Source organism: Ursus arctos, unplaced genomic scaffold (genome assembly GCF_023065955.2).
Source record: "Ursus arctos isolate Adak ecotype North America unplaced genomic scaffold, UrsArc2.0 scaffold_36, whole genome shotgun sequence".
Taxonomy (NCBI): domain Eukaryota; kingdom Metazoa; phylum Chordata; class Mammalia; order Carnivora; family Ursidae; genus Ursus; species Ursus arctos.
In genome coordinates, this window is record NW_026623050.1 from 22,307,131 (window position 1) to 22,329,923 (window position 22,793).

Sequence of the window (22,793 nt, forward strand, 5' to 3'; positions counted from 1 at the left end):
TGTCTGGCCTTGCTCTTGGGGTTTTGCTGCCTGCTTCCAGTCTTGGTTCGCCTGGGACTGATGGAGTTTCCTAGGACAAGGGACTTCCAGTGCCAAAGCCGAGAGAGTCCAAGGCAAACCAGGACATGTTGGTCATCTATGCCGAGCCTTGCTCCATGCCTGCAGCTCCCTGGTGGCCGTCCTGGTGCCTCCCTGGCCACTCCAGGGATTCTTGTTGCTGGTTTCAACCTACCTGGTAGAACGGGCAGCTGTTTAACCTTCAACTCCCTGCTCCTGGCCTGGGGCCATGACTGCAGGTTGCTCGCTGTCTGTGAGCTAAACTCAACGTCCTCAGCCCCCTGCAGCAGGGCAGACTTGAAGTTCCCTTGCTGCCCCTGTGAGCGGAGCCCGTTCCGGTCCCATCCCATCCATCTCAAGTGGACTCAAGGAACCCCACCCCCTGCTGCCAGCTCTGACAGGCACAAGGGGGGCTAAGCGGCTCTCACTGATGTGACCTTGGCTGAGAGGGAGCTGATGGGACACGGGCTGCCCCGACATGTTTGTGTGGAGGCAGAGAGAGAGCCAGTGTGCCCAGAGAGCAGAAGCTGCAGCCTCCCAGACCCTTCCCCACGTCTGTCCTGTCACCACCGTTAAGCAGGGCTTGGAGGATTGGCACCTGGGCCTGGTGGCTGTGTCTGTGTCTGGGCCGCACAGATGTCTGCTCATGAAGGCCTAGTCTCTCACGTCAAAGGCCCGCTCACAGTTGAGGAGGGTGATGGAGATGTGGGGAGGAATGAGCTCAGTCAAGTGCACAACTGATGGAGTGATCAATCGGCCCCTCGTTTTTGCTGCTGTGGATACCTTTCCTTGCCCCCCTGACTTTCCTAAGCCTTTCTACTTCGTCGCCTCATGGCTCTGCGTGTAGGTTCAGATCACGAGTTCCTTTTGTTCTCTAAAGCTCTGACATTGAGAGATCCGTGACATTTGTTCCCGAAGGGGAGGGCTTGAGCTGACATGCTGCAGGGCAGGAGGCCGACACAGCCAGATCAGAGGGAGCTTTGGACCAGAAGTAGATGTTTCTCCAGATCCAGGGAGGACTGGAGTCCGACACCACTCCCATCCAGAGGTGCTGGGACCTCGCATGGACTGTGGACCGTGGAAAGACCTCGCGCTCATTCAAGAACGCTATACTGGGTGCCTACGTGGTACCAGGCGCTGTTGCAGACTCTGGGTTGGAGGAATGAACAAAACAGACTAAAACCCGTGCCCTTATAGACCCTGGATCTTAGTTAGGGGGTCAGACATAAACCAAAGGCACAGGACTCGGGGCTTTGTCTGAGGGGCTGTGAAGCCATGGCAAGGGTCTGCCCAGAGGACTGTGGGTTTACAAGGACCACGGCGGCCTCTGGGGTGCAGGGGCAGAAGCAGAAAGGCCAGCTAGGAGGCTATATTTCAAGGATCCACGGGAGAGGTGATGGTGTTGTAAAAGGCTTCAGATGTTGGACCTGTTTTGAAGGTAAAGCTAGATAGATAAAAGGTAAGGTATGAGGTTAAAGGGAGAAGTCAAGGGTGACTCCAGGATTGTGGAATGAGTCTCCAGCAGCTGAACTGTGGAAGGCTATGGCAGGAATGGTTTTTTGGTGGGGAGGGGATCTGGACAACGATAGCTGGGTCCGCGCGTCTCCCATTCTAGGCAGGGCCACACTAGCCCATATGGCCGTGTGTGGATTAGAAATGGCATCCTTTCCTCTAGTGGGCACAGCCCCACGCGGGGGGCACAGCTTACCGAGAGGAACGTTAGCTCATCCAACCCGAAGCCCTGCCGCTGTGAACAACCTTCACAACCACATACAAAGGCCCTGCCTCACGGGACTATGGGCATAAGAGAAAGACCCCCCTGCAGGCAGGATGGGGCCAGATGTGTACTGGGAGTGGAGCCAACTGAATTTAGAGAATTGTTCATGTCCCCATGTCATGTTCTATAGTAAACTTGATACTTGTCTCAGCAGCCGTAGTGGAAGCCTGCTTGCACGGATTCATTAGAGGTATAAAGGCAGAAAAATAATGTTAGTGAGTATTGTTGGTCTTCTTAGGATTGAAAACTAACGAATGCCGTTTTGTTTTGAAGTTCTAGGATCCTCTTTCATAACACGCTAAGAGCAGGTCAGTTCTCCATATTAACGCTTCTTATTAGAGCAAACCAAATATAGGGAAATTACAGCATATATTCTTTTCTAAATGTCTTACATCAGCACTGGGATGGAACATTCCATATCCTCGCTTTGAAGAATTTGTTCCAAATCTAAGGAGTGTTCCATTCTCTTTCACACTCATCATTACTCCAAAAATGACCAGGCGATTCCTGCTTTTCTTTAGAAGGGACCTCACGTGCTATAGTCACAAAGACTCTAAGCGGTGGTAGGTGATCTCCCATTTCACAGGTGAGAAGACTGAGGTTTGGAAAGTAGAAATGACTTGCCCAGGACCTCCCAGCTAATACATGGCAGAGCCTGAATGTAAACTCAGGCTCGTTTTGCTCCAAAGCCTGTGTTTTCTATTAAATAGTGTTCCTCAGACTGACTTCTCTGATGTAAACCCTAGTATCCCACAGTCCCAGGGCCACAGATGTCTAGGATTTGAAGGGAATACATACATCTTCTCTGTGCCTCTTTTCCCCAGGATACCTGGGCTCCTTCTAGTCATCTTTAATGAGATGTATCCATCAGGAGTCCCAGACCCTGGTCCTAGCACCAATGCTGGGAAAAGTTTGGAAAGCTTATTAGAATATGCATTTCCGGTTGTCATCCCAGAAAGGTATTATTAGAAAGTCCCCACGTAGCTTCAGTGCAGAGTGGGCCTGAGGACGGTTCATGGAGCCCCACGCCCATGATGGGGAATGTGCCGCCTACCTCTGGAGTGGGCCTTATCCATCGCCCCCCTCCCCCCGTTCTGCCCTGTATTCTCTCTCCTCAGCTAGCTCTGGCCCTTGGAATATCCCTTAGATTACATTGAACCCCAACTCCCTGTTGCTTTTACCTACTGGGCCCCATTCTACAATTGGGTCACACAGAACACATCAACTGCTCTGTCGCAGGGACAGAATTCAAGGCACCTAACATGTCTCCGGGTCTTTCCTTCTCTACAGGCAACATTCCCAGTTTTGGAGCCTGCATCTCCCATGATTCGATACCAAGTTCATAGACCATCAGTGTCATGTTCTTCTGAAATCCTTTGGGTGGTCCACGTTCTTTAAATTGTGGCACCCAGAAACAAAGGCCACGCTCCAGGTGTGGTGGGGCTCGCGCCACCCAGCAGGGCCTCTTGCCTCTCTGGTCCAGACCCTGCCTTCCTGTGAATGCACCGGATGTTCTGGGTCATGGAAAGGTTGGCTTCTGTGGAGTTATTGGTCAAACTGAGTTCCACAGATATCTTTAGTGAGTGACGCTGCCGAGTGGGGGTCCAGTACCGCTACAGGTGCCATTGTTGGCTTTGGGCCCGAGGTGAGGACCATAGATTTATTCCTATCACATTCCCTCTTGTCAGATTCTCCAGCCTCTTGGTTGTTTGGACCCTGCCTGTTCCCTCAGTAGATTGAATGTTCCTTTCTCTGAACCTTTCAGACTGTCTGTGTTCACACTGGTTCATACCAGACTCCCCAGGCCCCACAGTGGTTTGTGGTTACTGCTGTACCGGAGATCGTTACTCTGAGCCGTGCCATATTCCATGCCCATTGGTGTCTGTACGTACACCCAGATTGTATAGCAACACGACACATGGATGTCGTGGACGCAGCTGGTGCCCACCTCAGTCTCCTTGGCCCTCTTTTGCCAGCTCCGCGTGTCTCTTTCCCAGCTGTCTAACATGTGCTTTGATGCCAATAGTTTGTACCTGTGACCTTCAGAGGATTTCCTGTGGACATGGAGGTTCTTGCCCCTACAGAGCCCACGGTGCTTGGGAGTCACATACCTCCCCTCCCCTCCCGTCCCACACCAGGGGATGACTGGCCCGTGTAGGAGTATGAACGCCCTTTTGTCTTAGAGCACAAATGCCTCTGAGGTGCTCTTTATACTCCATAGCTGTCTGTGGAATCAGGCTGGTTCTGGAACTTTCCCTAAAATGGTGCCCTTGCTTGCTTCTTCCTCTTCCTGTGTCTCCATTCCTTCCTGGTCTCCCCTCAGAGTACCTCCTCAGTAATTGTATGGATCCTTGGCTCAGAGTCTGTTTCTGGGAGGAGATGGTGGTCATGGCATAAATAGATGGATCCGATATTCTGGCTGAATGCACATTGATAAACATCTCAAGGCTTGTTTATTTATTTACTAATTTTTAAAAAGATTTTATTTATTTATTTGACAGAGAGACAGCCAGTGAGAGAGGGAACACAAGCAGGGGGAGTGGGAGAGGAAGAAGCAGGCTCCCAGCAGAGGAGCCCGATGTGGGGCTCGATTCCAGAACTCTGGGATCACGCCCTGAGCCAAAGGCAGACACTTAACGACTGAGCCACCCAGGCGCCGCAAGGCTTTTTTATTTTTTAAAAAGCAAAAAAAATCACTTCCCATTTTATTTTATTTTATTTTATTTTATTTTATTTTATTTTAAAGATTTTATTTATTTATTCGACAGAGATAGAGACAGCCAGCGAGAGAGGGAACACAAGCAGGGGGAGTGGGAGAGGAAGAAGCAGGCTCATAGCGGAGGAGCCTGATGTGGGGGCTCGATCCCAGAACGCCGGGATCACTCCCTGAGCTGAAGGCAGACGCTTAACTGCTGTGCCACCCAGGTGCCCTGTGCCACCCAGGAGCCCCACACTTCCCATTTTAAATGAGCTATTTCATTTTTGGTATAGATGCAAATCCAGCTATTACTCATATTTTGATCAGCCCAAATGGGATTTACTGAGAAGTCACCAATCCCGAAGCTTTCGGGCAAATCTAAATTACTCACGGAAGGAAGCGCTTGGTTACAAAAGGGGATGTTCCTCGTGCCCTCTACTCTGGAAGCCCCCTAATTCCTTTAACATTTCTCATCGGACTTACTCCTTTCCTTCTGTGAAGATTTTTTTTTGACGTTGGGTGGAGCCTGCTTCCTCTTAAAGACAGTCACCAGGATGTCTTCCTGAAAAAATACACACATAAGATTTCCACCTTTGCACCTGCAACTTTTCTACTACAAGCCCATTTAGCTCTTTGGAAAAGTCAGAAGGCCACCTGTTTTTAGATTTGCCCTCTGGTGTTTAATGCAACGCCCCAGGGCCTGAGAAAGGAACCACCTGTCCTTTACTGATGACCCTTCCCTCAGGATCTGTACAAGGTTGGCTGACTTCTCAGTAGGGTGACCTACGGTTCACAAAAGTCCTCCAGCTTGTGCTTGGTCACTCAGTTCTGTTGATGGTCTGTTGGTTGAGTTCCTCCCCTCCTTTCCTTTCCTGGCCCTAGTACAGAGCCTCTTTGTCTCGCATCCATCCCATTTCAGCAGACGCCAAAACACTGGCTCTGCAGTCTCTGCCTTCCATCCAGAGCCTGGTCTCTGCTGCCTGAGCACATCACTACCCTGCTCACAAACCTTTTATAGCTCCCTATCACCTCTAGACTGATTCTCAACCTTATTCGAGGCCCGTGGCAACCTGGCCTCTACTGGCCAGTCCCTTCCGCTCTGAAGTTGAAGCTAAACTGGCTGACGTGTGTTTCCCAGACTCTCTGACCCCATGGTTTCCTCTGACCTCTAAGCCCTGAATGCCTTGACCTTTCCTTCTCATCCTTCAGGCCCAGGCCCGGGCTGCCTTCCTGGGGAAGCCTTTTTGCTCTCTGCCGCCACAGCAGCTTGGCCCCCCTCTCCTCTGCCCACCACAGTGCTTCGGACCTGCTTCGCGTCTGCTCCCACCCCAGTATCGGAGGTAAGCTGGCAAGTGTCAGGACTCTGGAGCCACGTTGCGTGGACCGAAGCTTACTTAGCCCCACCCCTTACTAGCACTGGCACCCTGGACAAGTCACATCAGCTCCCTGTGCTGTGATTTCCTCCTCTGCAAAATAGGAGACAGAATGGCACCTTCCTCACTGAGATGCCAGAAGGTAAATGAGTCGATGTATCTGACAACTTTTGAATGCGGTGTGTGCCATCGAAGTGGTGGATATCATTTTACTTTACTAATACCCGTCTCTCTTCCCAAATTGATTGTAAACTCCTAGAAAACGGAGCGGTCTTCTTCATGTCTGTGTCCCCAGCCCCTGACGCACAGTAGGCACCTGCTCCCTATTCGTTCAATGACTGGCTTTATTATTACTCTGCCAGTGGTTCCTCTGTTCACGGGTTAACTGGTGAGTGCAGGATTATTTTCAATGAGCTTGTGTTCCCCAGAGGGGGCCAGCAGCACCTTCCAGCCCCGTGTCTAGACAGGTTTATAAATGGGGTGTGTCTGGGTGGCTTGGCCAGGGTGTTGGGATCCTCTCAGTCTGCTTATCTCTGGAGCCTGCTCTCTTCTTCTCCGACGCCCCGTGAATATAGGGTGTTTCCTGTTCTACTTCATCCAAGAGGACTCTATAATTCAACACCCTTGTCCTTGGGTTGGAAATGTGTCCGTCTTTTATTGCGAAAGTTTACTCTCTGTTTAGCACTCAGAACAGGACTGGGACGGCTGAATGGCAGAGGGAGAAAAGGGAAGCTCAGAGACGTAAGAGTGAAGAGGGCACAAAGTATCAGGAAGCCTGGCTTTGCTTGGGCTCACCTACACTGTGTCCTTGTCCAGCAATTCAATTTCTCATTATCTCGGCCAAGAAATAACAACAGTCTCTGCGGCTCAGGGCTTTGCTGGAGAAATGGGTCCTCTCATAAGCCCCTCAACTACAGATGCCAATAGGGAGTTTCGGGAGGGTTGAGCGGAGAGCAACAAGGACAATTCTGAAAGCAGAGGCTGGGAAGGTAGGAGAGAATTCTAGAAGTAGGGTGAAAGAAGGAAGTTCAGTTCAGTGATTGATTTCAAGAGAACAGAGTGTCTATACAGATATCTGGAATTTTCAGCAGGGAAACTCAGGACAGCTCTTAGGAATACGTGACTACTACTGTGATGGGCAGGATGGCCACTAAAGCAGTCCTGTCATAGCTCCTGTTCCCTTCAGCAGGAACAGCTGTGGTCCTCGGTCACCGAAGCTCATGGTGGGGCTGGAGTAGACCAAAGCAATGTTGAGAGGGAATCAGGTGACCTTCCACCCCAGAACCCTACCCCTGTCCCTCTCCCATCTGCCCATCCAACCCTTCAGTTCTGTAGGCTGTGGAGGACATCTGGCTGGAGCAGAAGTGCTCACCTTTGATTCCCCTTTTGAAAGGAGTCCATCTTTCCATCTTCTCCTCCCAGAACAGTTCATGGAAACTTGTGACTATGACTTCGTTTTTGACTTCTTCCTTCCACTTTAGATCCACTTTCCATATATTTCTCAGTCCCAAATTGCCTTTCCACTCCCTGTCCTTCTCCTTTCCCACATCCTGGGGGCTCCCCACTCTCCTCTCTGTTGCAGTTGGCCTGTCGGGAGGGGCTGTGGCACCTGTCCAATCGCAGCCCTTAGTGCCAGCCAGTGTGGGGAACTTTCCCAGCTGGGATAATCCTGGGGCTCTGACTGCTTCAGCTGGCCAACTGCTTGGAGACCTTAGCCCGCCCTAGAAGCTGGCTTGGCAAGGGTCTTGGTTTCTGTTTTGCTTGCCCTTGAGTGAGTTGCAGTATTGCTCTCTAACATCATTTCTTCATCCGTTCAACATTTAACGTGCACTTGCAACATGCCGGTTACTGTTCTAGGCAGAGAGGTAAACACGATCCAGTCACAACAAAGAGCTCACAAGCTGCTGTGCAGTCTGCTGCTTTTGTAATAAACTGTAATACAGCGTGAAAAGTATTGTATTAACGATATGAAAAAGACTTGGGTGGACGGAGGGAAAATTAATCCGTGGACCTCACCTCCTCTCAGATGCTGACTCCATCTTGGGTGGTCACTTGCGTGGTTGCCATAATATAAATAAACATCGATGATGCCAGGCTATTTGACTCTGTCTGAATGGCAGCCCATTTCCTTTCTCCTCAGGGCAACATAACAAAACAACAATAATCATTAGCTTCTTTCTACTGAGATAAACCTGCAGCTATTTCTAACCCATGTTGGCTTGCCACGTCCACATTTTGACCACTATCACTATTCATTGAAAGGCAGACCCAGCTTTTAGTTTTTCAAAACCCTCTGAAAAAGAGTGGGCTGCATGGAAGTAGGATATGACGAGACCCCTTGTGAAGGGTGGGGGGATGGGAGGGGGGTACAAAGGCAGTCGTACACCTGAAGGTAGGACACTGCAGGTCTAGTTCCTGTCTATTCACCAATTAACCTAATGTCCCTGTGTCTCATTTGCAAAATGGGGACAATAACAGTATCCACCTTTTGGGGTCCTGGTGAGAACTGGAGGAGAAAATCCATACAAAGCATGTAGAACGCAGGCACAGCGGTGGCGGTGGTGATGACGACAGGCGGGGTGACTTTGGGACAGTCACTTAGAACCTCTGGCCTGTTTCCTCATCTACAGAATGACTGAGACCCACAGGAGCCTTCGGAATTCTGCGCGGCCACAATTTTTGAGCATCTTTCATGTTGCTGCCACACTGGGGATTCAGAGAAGAGCAAGGCTGGCCCTCACCCTCCAGAAGCTCACCACTGGGGAAGGGGACCCACACACGACTGTAACGGAATACAAGAGCTGCTGGGTTCATGAGTGTGAGTGCTCGGGCCAAGAGGGTCCTGGAGAGCTTGATGGGGAGGCGGGTTGGATGGGCTTTGAAGCGTGAGTAGAGAGAGATTGTCTTTCCCTGCTGAAAGACACTTCATATTCAGGAGAAGAGCCAAACCCTTTAGCTAAGTACACCGGGCTCTTCAAGGTCAGGCTCGCCGCCCTTCAGCGGCTTCTCTACGTGTCCCACCGGCGCCCCTCGCGCTGCGATAGTTTCAGTACCTAAAAAGCACACCACTTCTGATTACCCCCCCTTTCTTTATCCCTTTCTTCCTGAGAGACTATGGACTATGAGAAACAAACTGAGGGCTACAGAGGGGAGGGGGGTGGGGGAATGGGATAGACCGGTGATGGGTAGTAAGGAGGGCACGTATTGCATGGTGCACTGGGTGTTATACACAACTAATGAATCATCGAGCCTTACATCGAAAACCGGGGATGTACTGTATGGTGACTAACATAATATAATAAAAAATCATTATTAAAAAAAAATAAAAAAAAATAAAAAGCACACCACGCCTTCTCTTGCCTTGTGCCCATCTTCGCACAGGCCGGTTCTTTGAGTCTGTAAGTCGCCCCTCCCTCTGCTGGGGGAGGGGAACAGCAGAGCGGACAAGCAAGGCGCTGGGGACAGACGGTGGGGTCCAGCCCAGCTTTGCCCCTGCCAGCTGGTGGGGCTTCTGCTGTGTTACTCAATCTCTGGGTGGGTCAGTGTCCTCATCCGCGAAATGGGGACACAGGATAATCACAGTGCCAGCCTCAAAGGGTGGTTGCGGGGACTCAGTGAGGTAATACATGCGAAGTGCTTGCCAGCTGGGCCCACGGTAATCACCGAATAAGTAGGAGCAGTTGTGATAAACGCTGTACGCCTGCCCGGCTCCCGCTTGTGTTTCAGGTGCTCGCTTCGTCATCTCCTCCCCTCGAGGCTTTTCCGGCACGGGCTAGCTCCTAGGGCTCTGTCGTGTGCTCCCGGTTGGTATCTCCTCTTCTACCAAAGCACCGACACCTGTCACCTCTAGGTATCCCGACCAGATTGCAAACATCACGAGGACAGCGCCAGTAGATTGCGTTGGCTGCTGGGAGGGGCACATGTAGGCACTCAATACATAATCAATGCCAAGGGTGATGGGGAGGGAAGCCTCCTGGGGGGCTGGCGGGTTGGCGGTGGGCCGCTGAGTACCGTGAGGATGACCTTGACGCCGCAGGCAGGAGAGAGAGCCTGGGCGGCCAAGGGGGTCTAAAGTTCCCGCCCGCCCCCGGAGGCACCCCTGGGCGGGCGCTGCGCCGCGGGCCTTAGACGGCGCGACACTGGGCCGGGTCTGCGCCCTGGGGAGAAAATGCAGCCGGACGGGTCTGGCGAGCGCGCTGGGGCCCCGCCCCCGGCCCCGCCCCCGGCCCCGCCCCCGGTCCGCGCCGCCCCCTCGCGCCCGCCCCCCCGCGCCCGCCTCGCCTCAGCTGGAGCAGCCACCCGCCGCGCCGCCCCCGCGCTGGGCGGGCTCCGCGCGCTTATTCGGCCGGGAGCCGCGCTACTGCGGACCAGCCGCCGGCCGCCGCTGCGGGATGCTGCGCTCCACGTCCACCATCACCCTGCTCTCGGGCGGCGGCGCCCGGGCGCCCGGGGCGCCCAGCAGGAGGGTGAGTAGCCGGGGGCGGGAGCCTTCGCCCTCCCGCCTCCCCGTGCGGTCCGCCTGGCCGTAGCGGGGTCTGGCGTTGGCGACGCGCGGGAGCCGGTTTCCCGGCCTTGAACCCCCCCTCCTCCGCCCCCCAGACTCAACTCTCCCGTCCCGCCCCAGCTCCGGCCGTGATCCTTCTCGACGTCCCTCCACCGGCTCCTAGGGCTTAGGGGACTTTCTGGAATTCCCAGAAATTTCCTCTCCTTCCTGCCTCTGTCAGGCCACGTTTATTGGTGGCAGGAGTTTAAAAAGCAGGGGGAAACGTTCCTGCGGTGTCCCTATTGAGATTCAAAAGTCATGCATGTCTTTAACACCCAAACTTGCCTCCTTTCAGCGGGGAAAAGAAAAGGTCACTTGTCCGCCCTGGTGACAGAATAACACTGATTCTGGAGTGAGCTTAGCCAAGGTAGAGGCTTCACCTTACAACGGCGAGATCAGCAGCTCTTTCCCCAGGAGCCCAGTGGTATGGGACTTGGGTTTCTGCAAACCACTTTCTTCGTTCTGGTTTAAATACCAGCACAGTGGCAGCAGGCGTAGCCCTGGGAGCCCTGGGCACCATCTCCAGGGAGGCTGCCCTTCAGAAGCGCTCTGTTTCTCTGTCACCTTAGTTCCACTTTCCCTCCCCTCTCCAGATGCTCTGTGCAAGATGCTGGGCGCCGGCAGGCTGCATCTGTCCAGTTCTTATCTCTTCGGAGATCGGCGCCCCAGAGCCCATTGCCAGGGGCTGGCCCCGTGGCTGTTTAGTTCAGCCACTCCTCGGAGTATTTATGATATTTATCATTTGGTGCCTCTTTTCTGTGGTTGAGAATTCTCTAATCACCTTCCCCAAGTTTTAGCTAAACAGATGCTTAAGTCCAAGTCAGGACCCCCGTTGGCGCTCCGACTTCCAGTCTTGTGCACAGGCCTGTTTGCGTTTCCATACCTCAAACAGGTGACTGGCGGCCACCTTCTGTGCTTTCTTTAGCTAGGAGAAAGGCATTGTGTGACTCCTGGGTGTGGGCCAAGTGATGGCTTCTGGGGGGTGGGTGCCGGTGTGTGCGTCTGCGCAAGCATCCGCGTGTGCGTGTCTGTACACCAGCCACGGAGGGTGCGCAGAACTCCGGTGGTCCGGTTATTAGTTCGTAAAGCAAATGGATGGATCCCCGTCAGGTCCAAGTGGGTTTCCAACCCCAGTCCCAGCCTTACTCTAAACAGACATTGGCCTTTTTTCTATGGAAAGCCTGCTCAGTTGGAACACAGTTGTGATTGAGAAAGAATGAAGTCACTGAGAGGCCAGCCCGAACCTGGACCGAGTCCTACGTGGGACCAGATTGCATGGAAGTGTCAAGTGCCCCTCGAGAGATGGGCGGCTGGAGTGGGTGGGTGCAGATGTGACCAGTACACAGATAAGCTTTCTGAAGATGGTTTTTCTCAAATGTTTACTTTCAACTCTTTCTTCAGTTGTTAAGTGGCACAGTGGACAGACTATGGAGAAGGCTTTGCCTTTTGAATAAGACAACCAAAATGCTTTGGGCTGGAAGGGTCAGGGACCCGAGTCAGACCATGTAGGCTGTTCTGAGCACACGGGAAAGAAGATATCTAAAGGTTCTAGGGTTCCCTTTATGTTTTCTTCTGCTCATGATTTGCAAATGCCCCAGGTCCTGTCTATGTGTATGTGTGTGGTGGGGGACATGGTGGGAAGATGTGATCCATTGATTTTTTTATTTATTTATATTTATTTATTTTAAAGATTTTATTTATTTGACAGAGAGAGACAACCAGTGAGAGAGGGAACACAAACAGGGGAAGTGGGAGAGGAAGAAGCAGGCTTCCAGTGGAACATGGAGCCTGATGCGGGGCTCGATCCCAGGGAGCTGGGATCACGCCCTGAGCCGAAGGCAGACGCTTAATGACTGAGCCACCCAGGCGCCCCTGATTTTTTTTCTTTTTAAACAACATTTATAGATATCCTTTCTGGATGATACAGGGCTAGGCATTGGGGTCCACTCTACCCGTGGAGGAAGTCCTTGTCACAAACTACCATCATGAGGGTTGTACAGTGTCAACAAAGTTGGGTGAAGCTAAAAGGAGGGGTTCTTTCCAAAGCAAATGAGGAAGATCCCCCTCTTCAGGAGACATTTGAGTTTGGTTTTGCAGGGCGAGTAGGAGTTTGTGGGGCGATTGACATTGGGATACGGAAGGGAGGAACTGCTACTCATTTTAACGTAAGTCTTGGCATATACTGTATATCATAAGGGCATGTTGAATTTGCAAACGCTTATTTTTTTGGAAAAACAAGAATGGGATGTCTTGAAAATAAAGTTGTAGACCAAGTAATCATGAAGAGGGTTCCTGAAGTCAAAAGTAGTTTGTCAGCAAACTGTTTCATCCTCTCTTTCCTCTTGAGTGTTAGACAAGGGATTGTCTTGAACAAGAACGTGCTAGCCATCAAGATAGCGTTTCTGCTTTATCCAAAGAGCTTACCAAATTAGGGGCTGCGGGAGAACTAGGCTGTGTTGGTCCAGATATTTAAGCCGACTAGAAATGGTGGTGACAGCTGACACTGAGCAGGGAGTGTTCTGAGTCAGCCATCCAGGGCGGTGTAGCCAGACCGGACTGTCACCGGTTATCCCCTGTCCCGTGGCTGCCACCTACCATTTGTACTTCCTTCTTATCTGAAATCATCTCTCAAAGGAAGAAAAAAAAAACAAACTGTGGGAAAGTAATTTCTGTCAGCTGATAAGCAAAGAGGCATTTATGGATGCCAAGCAGCAGGGGTTGTGAAATTAAAAAAAAAAAAAATCTACCTTCAGACCAGTTGCGCACTAAAAATAGTTTTATCTATGGCAACAACAGGAAGATAGATTGGAGAATAACCACAGACAGCACGATGTCCTTAGAGAGTAAGGGAAAACATTTACAAAAATACTGACCTCGCCTCACAATTGTGAAGGCAGTTTTGCAAGTGAAGTTAATCCCACTAAATGAGCCTTTGAAATGGAAGGTCAGCTGTGTGGCCAGGTTGTGTGCATGGAGGGGGAAGGCACGTGTTGCTTCGTGCAGCCAAATACTTTTGGTGAGGCTGTTCCGCTGGGGCGGTGAGAGACCGAGATCTGTCAAGGGTTTCCTCCAGCACCGCGCTGTCTTGATAATAAGATTATTGGCTGGTGTTGCTGGTGTCATGGCCCCTCAGTGGCTCATAAAAAGAAAAACAAAACAGAAGCAAACCCAAAAAGGCCACAGGATAGGACTGTTTCCTACCCTGCTCTTGCTGATATTTCGATTTGGCAAAGGCTTCCTGTCGAAACCCAATTGGCCTGCCAGTCCTCACTCCCTAGCTAACGCACACTCTCCTAGGTCCCATTTCTGTCTGATTGGCTCAAAATAAAGAATTTTCTTTAGCTGGCCAGTGAAGGGGTCAGACAGGTATTTACTTCCTTTTCACAGAAACATCTGAGTGCGTAACTTCTGTATCCGGGGGCTCCGAGGAAGGGACCTGGCGTTGTGGGACCTCCGTGTCTGGTAGGAGGAAGCTAGCAGTGGCATCCGCCAAGGATGGGTGGGCAGGGGGCCCACTGCACCCAGAAAAGAGGCTGGCTCCTCACCAGGGCTCCCTGGACCTGGCCCTTGACTGGCCAAGTTGCAAAGTTTTGGAACCCTGGCATCCTCAGGCCTTAGCCAAAAAGCCTCTGTCACTAAAGTGTGACAGTTGTAGGTTCAGAAAAAATGTCCCAGCCTCCATGCTTTGGTTCACCCAACTTGCTGTGTCAGAGGTAGGACGAACAGACCTGAGTCTTGGGGACTCTTACGGAAACTTGACTTCCTCAAGATGGCGAGCCCGTGGTAGTTCTGCAGAGGGTGTGGAGTGGGATTCTGGACCTTTCCGTGTCTTCAGTGTCCTGTGAGAGGGCTGCATACGTGGTCTGCGTCACAGTTCATCTGTGCTGAGCACCCATACCCGAACGAGAAACCTGGACGCCCGAGCTTCTGATCACTTGGAAAACCCTTTCAAGTCAGTCAGCCTCAAAACTGGTCTAGTTGTGCTCACGGAGCTGTGCATCCAGGGCTCACTAACCAGAGACCATGTTGAAAAGCTTCCATCTGAAATACTTTCAGCTGTTAACTGCGTCATGGTCCTAGAGCTTCCTGTGGCCGGCTGGCCCAGCCTAAAACAGTTCCAGTGTTTTCCAGCACACAGAAGAGGGACACAGGGGTATTTCCCTCTGTCCCGCTTTAGGTGAGTGATTAGTTCCTAAATTTCAGTCCTACTGCTGACTCTTTAAGGCCAGAGTGCCCTTTCTAAAATACAAAACCCAGTGAGCTGGTGACCCTGCTGCGGGAGCCCCCTTGGAAGTACCAGCACCAAGTACAAATTCTATACTTTAGCATCTAGGCCTTTCTGATCTGGCCTTTGCCTTCCTTGTCTCCCTCCCACACTTTTTCCAGATATTCCAAATTACTCGCCATTCCCCAGGAATTCCATGCTGTTCCTCCCCTCTTCCCTGCTTCTTTGAGGAAGGGTCTGCTCCTCCAGGGAGCCTGTCTGAACTCGCCTTTCTGCGTTTCCCTAGAGGCCTGTGCCCCCGGTCATTGCTTGCGTCATCTATGATTAACTGCTTGAGGAGAGGGTTTAGGGACCCTCTCTCTCCAGGCCTGGTGTAATGGGTGCTTGAAAAGAGGAGGGGGTCACTGGGGTCCCAAAGGGGCCACACTTTACACTGAACTGGCAAACAGGAAACGAGGAAGAGAAGCTTGGGGTAAAGCCAGCCCATCACCTCTGGCCCACCTGGGCAGGAAGCAGGTGACACAGATGGGAGTGCTGGTCCCAGTGAAGAGTTTGACAGTCCTGGGAAGGCCTCCAAACAGTCCAGTTGCCTCCTCCTGTTGCACAAGTTGGAGTTTCATTTCTTTGGTGAAGTCAGTGGTTCTCAACCCTAGTTGTATGTACAATCACTGAGAAGCTTAAAATATCTATGCCCAGGCCCCACCCCAGACCGTGTAAACGTGAACCTCTGAAAGTGGGATAAAAACACCAGTGTTGCGCCGGAAGCTCCCCCCCCAGGTGATTCTCCCAGAATGGAAGCTACTTCTTTTATCCTTGCTGTCTTCTTACAGCTTCCTTGGGAATGCAGACCCTCCTGGGACAGTGCCCTGGAAGGTCCCATTGGCTTCGTGAAAGGTCAGGGTGGTGGTGGGGGCAGGGTGGGGAGGGGAGTTCCCAACACTCCAGCTCACACTGGTATTTGGGTGCGTTCATTGACCTGCGTTTTCTCTGCGTGTTGGCATTCCGGGGCACATTGTGTCCTTGTACAGGAGTGAGGCAGTGAGGACAGGAAGGAGCGGTCACTGTCCTTATATTTATGAGTTTTGTCTGGAGTCCGTCCTGACACAGAAAAGAGGGGCTCGAGAACACTTTCCACCACCTACAAAGAGTCCGGGTGTGCAGGTCAGCTCCTGCCCCCTCGGCCACATTTGGCCCTCTTGGCTTGTTTCGTATGCGTCTGAAATGAGAATGGATCTTACAGTGGCCTGCAGAACCTCTGTATTTACTATTTGGCCCTTTACTTCTGAAAAGGTTCGCCCCACTCTGATGTAGAAAACCAGGCCTGTAAGTTCAGGGCCACAGCAGAGCTAAGAGGCCGACTCCAGGCGGGGCATGCCTTGTTCCACGCAGCCTGACCCACATATTTATGTCCTCCGAGCCACAACACAGGACCCACACCTCCTGTTGTTAGGTGGAACTGGGCAGGAACCCACAGTCACAAAGTGGACCAGGCCTTAGAGAACTGGAAATGCGTTTGGCTAATTTCCTTAGGGAAATGCGTCTTTGTAAACTGACAAGCAGCCCCGCCCCCTCCCTGGGTCATCTTCTCCACCCCTTTTTATTTGATGATAGTTTTTTCTTGGGTGAGCCCATGTGCTGAAGCTGAGAGCGTGATGGTATGTGGATCCCCAGTCTCCCCCGTGGGTGGAGACCCAGCCTTCTGCCTCCACATGAGGGGGTCAGACCCAAGGACCCAGAGGACCTGCCTGGCTCCCAGGTGCCCTGAGTTGCAGACAAGGGCTTGGCTGTGTGTTTTCTTGTGGAGGAGGCTTGAATACTATCTGCCGCTCCCTTGATGTCCCTCCCAGGGGGGTTGGTTTGAAAAAAGTGGAAGGCTCTCTGGGGAGTTTCACGTGTATTTGCCCAACTGTGTTTTAGTTCAATCTAAAAAGAAACTCCTGCTGACATTTAATTTACTGAACAAGCGCCTATTATGTGTTGATACTATGCTAAGCCCTGTAAGGGCAACAAAAGCAGTTAAAGCACAAAGCTTGCTTGATATCTCCCTCTATTCCCCCCCCCTCCATCCATGTTGTAATGCATAGAATATAATAGAAGGTACTCAATACTTGCCGTTGAATCACTGAACTCAGATCTGAGTGTTCGTCCCTTCCTCCAAAGAGGTGAATGACTCCCAGTTGCCTTCCACTAGGGATCTTGCTTCTCCATCAGGCCTTTGTAGCTTGCTAGAGTTTGGGCCCCACCTGTCTGTGTTCCTCTCCCACTCTAGTGTAGGCTGCAGGCCCACTTAATGTTCTCAGAACATTCTCTCACATCCGTGCCTTTGGCCATCCTGGAGCAAATGCCTTGCCTGATGGTTGTTTGTGGTTATTGTGACGTTGGATTCTCCAAACCTCAGTGAACCACAGAGTGCTTTCCGTCTTTCTATACCCAGCTCACATGTCATCTCTAGGAGCCTTGGATATATTCCCACCTCCAGATGAGACTGTTGTTCCTTCTATATCCCTTCTCCTTTATAAGGAAGTGCAATCCCACCGCGCCTTAACCACCAAGATACCCTGCCTCTCGGGACCTTGTCCCGGTTATGCTAAGTGTTCTTATTCGCCTTGTTCGGGTGTGTTTTTGGATGCTGAGCTCTTGGGAACATGGCTGTTTCTTTTTCATCTTGGTACCCTCGTCGCCCTTAAAAGTATTTTGTAAGTAGCAGGTGCTCTGTAACCTAATGATGAAATACACCGAGTCCACCTTCCTGCTTTTGATCCACTGGAAGGGACCCTTGCATGTAGGGACCGCTAATCCAATAGCTGTGGTGTTCAGGGGACGTAGATTGAGTTCTTCTCAACGTTCAGAGCATAAGGCTGAGCCAGCTACTGCGGAAGTCCCTGGGAATAACGTGCCCTGCCTTCCTCAGGGACTGCCTAACCTGGGCTGCTCTGGGTATCATGTATCGGAGTTTAAGGAAACCATGGAGCTCAGCATCATAAAATGCTCAGAGAGATAAGCAATCCTGCCTTGATGATACTCCGTGGGAAGTTTTCCCGCAGGGGTGTTTCCTGAAAGTGAATGAATTCAAGGAGGTAAACTATACCAGGTCAACCTAGTAGGACCTTCACGGCTTACTCAGTGCTTCTGTTGAGGAATTCAGGGTATTTTCTAGCCCTCTGGTTCTCTTTGCTGCTCTTGGGGCTGTCCTAAGGGACTAGGAAAGCTTGATCTGTCGGTCTCTCTTTTGGATACATTCTTTCTCAATCTTTATTATTGCTATTACTGCTATTATTTTTAATTAAAAAAACGTATACCTACTTGGAACAGCTGGAAACCTGGTGGGAATCATGCTTTACGGAGATAACCATCACAACCATCAGCCGGTTGTGTTTCCTTCCAGACCTTTTTCCCATAAATCTATAAGAATTATTAGAGTGTATTTAAAAGCCAAAAATGGGGGGCGCCTGGGTGGCACAGCGGTTAAGCGTCTGCCTTCGGCTCAGGGCGTGATCCCAGCGTTATGGGATCGAGCCCCACATCAGGCTCCTCTGCTGTGAGCCTGCTTCTTCCTCTCCCACTCCCCCTGCTTGTGTTCCCTCTCTCGCTGGGTGTCTCTATCTCTGTCAAATAAATAAATAAAATCTTAAAAAAAAAAAGCCAAAAATGGGATTATTCACATTTTTTCCTGCCATTTTCTCTTTTTCACGTGACCACACATTTGGTCATCTTATCAGGAAGGCGTCTGATCCTCTTCCAAGCTGGGTTGACACTGTCCGCAGTTGGTCAGCGGGTCAGCACTGATGAGAGAATGCTGGCCCCACATGTAGCCCAGGCCTTCAAGCACCTCTAAGGCCAAGACTCAGCATTTCACGTAGGGACCTGGGTGGGGCCTCAAGAACCTGCTGCGTTGCCAGATAGCTCTGAAGACAAATGTGTCATCTTACAGGTTCATCTTGTGTTAACTCATTCTCTAGCACCAGGGAAAACCGATAGTTTAGGGGAGATACATTCTTTATCCTGGGGCTTTGTCCTAGCCCCGGTCCACTCGAGTGCTGCAGGAAGTATGCTGAGGAGCGTCAAAGCTCTGGGTGGACAGATCAAGAAGTGTCTCAAGCAGGGGAAGAGAACAGTGCACTTTTGGGCGACTGACCCGGTGGGGTCCCTTCTGGGCCTCACGTCCTCTTCAGTCTTTAGTTTATTCTGAAAATTACTGCCGTTGGGGACCAATCGCCCTACCCGAAGATATCACCTAGAGTAGATGCGTTGACCAAATTGTTGTTAGCATGGAAAGCAGAACCATAAAGCCAAGTGGGCCTGTTTCATTTTGGAGCTTGTGGAATGATGATCGCATCTAGATAATAACACAAATATCTCCTGCTGATAGAGGCTTACTGTGTGCCAAACTTCCTTTTATCTGCATTTACACTTGAGATTCAGAGAGATTGAATAGCTTGCCCATAGTCAACACAGCCAGTAGGCGTTGATACCTGTATGTGTGTGCACTTGTGCAAGTGTGTGCGCCCACGTGTATATGTGGTACAGGGATGGGGGGCAGGACAAAAGCACTTCCTTTTCTCTGCAAAATGATGCTATGGATTAGATCAGCCCATCACAGAAGATTATGGACCATCACAGACTTGGGTTGCCTATCTGGTGTGAGTTACACTTTGATGTTTGTGCAAATGCCCGCTGGTTTCGATCAGTCCAGGTGGTCCCAAGTCAGAGGTTTGCCTTTCTCTGGAGGAACTGGGATGCGCATCCGTGCTCTTGCCTCTCAGCTAAGAGCGCTACCTCCGAGCTGGAATGGGTGGTTTGTCTTTGGCCAGCATGACTAGCAGCGAGCTTTGAAGCTTTGGTGCAAAGTTGGCCACATCAGGGCCAGTGAGAGCCCTGGAGTCCCCGGGGGATGATGCTTGTCCACAGGAGAGTGAGGATGGAGAATGACTGTGACACCAACTCATTTAGCTGAAAGAGCTGGGGTTGTTAAATCCAGAGGAGAAGAGGTTCAGAGGGAAGGAGGCCAGTGTAGAGAACGGGGAATTCTGTTGCCGTCCCTGAGGGCAACCTCGGGTCCCTTAGGTAGGCGTTCTGAGGGAACACGTAAGTTCATCATCAGGAAGGTGGAGGTATCAGGGAGCAAAATGGGGTGTCTCGAAGGGAGGTGACAGTGTATATGGTGGTGCTAACACAGGTCCCAGTGGGCTCTCTTATGTGTGCGTGGAAAATGCTGTCCTCGTTCTCAGCGGCCACCTGCCAGGTACACGGGTGCGTGTGGGAGGTCCTTCCTAGACCGGCAGGTTGGACTTCAAAGGTCTTTATAATCCCGTCGCATTCCGGGTGTCGAGGCTGCAGGGCAGTTTTGCTCAGAGGCTGCTCTGTGGACCAGTGCAGACCCGTGACCCTTCAGACGAGGTTGGCGATACATTAATTTGCTAGGGCTGCTGTAAAAGGTACCACCAGCCAGGTCACTTAAACAACAGACGTCTATGATCCCATAGTCTGGGAGCAAGAAGTCCAAAATCAAGGTGTTGGCAGGGTCGGTTTCGTCTGAGGGCCGTGTGGGAGCGAGTAGGCCTCTCTCTCTAGCGTGTTCACGTGGTGGTCTCGCTATGTGTGTGTCTGTCTTCCAGTCCCCTATCCTGTAAGGATATCAGTCATTTTGGATTAGGCCCACCCTAATGACCTCATTTCAACTTAATAACCTCTGTAAAGACCTGTGTCCAAATAGGGTCCCATTCTGAGGTCCTGGGGGTTAAGACTCCAACATAGGAATTTTCGGGGGACACAGTGCAGTCCATAAGAAGGACAAGCAGCACTCCCATGAGTCACGCCCACATGGCTGTGGGCTGGGTACTCTGCATGCTGCTGGGACCCTCTTTGGGCTTTTCCAGTGGCCCGATCACTTCTCCCTGGGAAGTCACAGCAGGACCAGGCTGTGACATTAGGGTGAAATAGACATCATGTGGCATGAAGTATATTCTCGTTGTTGTGCAAGCATCACCACCATTCATCTGTAGAATGTTTTTATCTTTTCAGACTGAAACTCCATACCTACTTAACAATAACTCTGTATTCCTCTGTCCTCAGTCCCCAGCAATTACCATTCTGCTCTCTGTCCCCATGTGTTTGACTCTTCTAGGGACCTCATATAAGTGGAGTCATACGGTATTTGTCTTTGTGGGATTGGCTTCTTTCACTAGCCATAATGTCCTCAAGGTTCAACCATGTCGCAGCACGTGTCAGAATTTCCTTCCTTGGTAAGGCCGGGTAGTATTCCCTTCCTCATAGACACCGCATTTCATTTATCCGCTCTGCCATTGATGGCCAGTGGTGTTGCTCCCTCCTTGGCTGTTGTGCATAGTGCTGCTGTGAACACGAGGGTATGGACTTGTAAAAAACTTTGTGCTTATGCACGTCTGTCGGAGAAAGATTCGACATACAGTCCCAGAGAAAGCCCCTTCACAGCACAGACCTCATGGTGTGTATTTGGACCTATGCGTGTGAGCGACGATCTTCCGCACGTGCTGTTACGGAAGCTGAGCCATTAAAAAAAAATGTTCGAATGCTGTGCAATTACTCGGTAATGTCCTTGTTTCGAGCAGGAAGGTGGCGAGTGCCTGTTCTGGGCTGGCGAAGGCTGGTCTTATCCTCGGGGTCCCCTGTGCTGTTGGTACGATCACCTCATTGCTCAGTGGGGGAAACAGGCTCTGAGAAGCCCAAGGTCACCCAGCTCTTTCTGCGTCAAAGGCGGCTTCATAACTGGCTTCTCCTCTCCGTCTCTCCTAGGCAAATGTCTGCAGACTGCGGCTGACCGTACCCCCCGAGAGTCCAGCCTCAGAGCCAGGTGAAAAGAAGGTCGAAGGAAAAGAACAAGTAAGCCGTCTCTGAGGCAAAGCTCTGACAAGTTCTCATCTTTTCACTCTTTTATTTTAACCCCATGCCCCGCCCGCCCTCTATCCAGGCCATTCACAGAGTCTGAATGGCAGTGACTCTGCTGATGAAAAGGCCCTCTCGACCTTGCCACCCCATCTTCCATCTTCCCAGAAGTCAGACCGTCCTGCCTGGCTGGCTCTGTCGGCCTCCTGCCCCTGCTCTTGTTTCTTGGTGAACACTGGCTCTGTGTGGCCTCAAAGCTGTAGGGACGCTGGCCTTAGTGACAGGTGCTGTGGCAGGGAACGAGTTTTTCCTGAAAGAGCCCAGTCCTGTGGACTCAAAGGGCCCATTGTGAGTTGCCCGCGGCCGAGCCTTTCTCAGCAGCTGGAGGCAGAAGCCCAGCTCACAGTGAAGGCCGCCTGGAGAGGCCGAGCCCAGCGGGCAGCCTGGGCGCAGGGCAAGGGCGCTTGGCTGGAGGGCCGAGGAGGTCAGCAGAGATTTCTGTGCCAGCTTCTGTGCTAGGTGCTGGGCCGCAAAGATAAGTCTGACCTTGTCCTTGTCTTAGAGGAGCTTGGAGTTTTTCAGGTGAGACAGACCTGTGAGCAATGTCGGTGTGTGGTTTTAGTGTTAGGATCTGGAAGGGCGAGAAGGGCTATGGGAGCACGGGGAAGGGAATGACTGCTGGGGGTGACCTTGAAGCAGAGGCCGGGAGATGCATAGGCGGGGCCGCTCACCTCTAGGCCTCTTGTCCTGGGCAAGCCATTTTTCTGGCTCACAAATAGTTCAGGGACACGTCCCGTGTCCTGGGCACCGTGCACGCGGCTGTAGTGTACTACAGTGGACGACACCCTGAGTCCAGCGGTGAACAAAGCAGTGAGGACGACGTGCCTGTTGTTCACACAACTTACCTCCTAGTCGGGGGAGAAGGAGAATGAAAAATCAAGCCTTCTGAATTTAGAAGGTGATAAGTGCCGATGGAGACAAAGCAAGAGAAGGGGACAGGAGTGCCGGGGGCGGGGCAGGTAGCAATCTTTCTCATGAATATCTTTCCTGTAAGCATAGAATAAAGCAGTAAAATGATAGGATACGTGATCATAGAAGTTTTGTAAATGGAATCATGAGACAATGAGAAGACTTGCTCTGGAGTTGACCACTGACGCGGCCACCTGTAAAAAGAGGAAGCTCCTGTTTGAGTGGTACATGGTTGATAATGTCCTTAAATTTACTGTGTTGGTCTTTGTCTCTCCTCCCCTTACGCCCTC

General features: G+C 51.4%; 1 protein-coding gene across 2 annotated transcripts in view; it reads left to right on the forward strand.

Moving 5' to 3' along the window:
- Window positions 1-10,199: 10,199 nt before the first annotated feature.
- The window catches only part of MYZAP (myocardial zonula adherens protein), an 85,671-nt gene continuing 73,077 nt past the window's right edge, over window positions 10,200-22,793 (forward strand). For both annotated transcript variants that reach the window (XR_006411589.3, XM_026518568.4), the window contains exons 1-2: window positions 10,200-10,371; window positions 21,445-21,531. Coding sequence is in view for 1 of the 2 variants with exons in the window: in XM_026518568.4 (XP_026374353.2) it covers window positions 10,297-10,371; window positions 21,445-21,531 (162 nt within the window). In the remaining variant the exon portion in view is untranslated. The remainder of the gene's footprint in view (window positions 10,372-21,444; window positions 21,532-22,793) is intronic.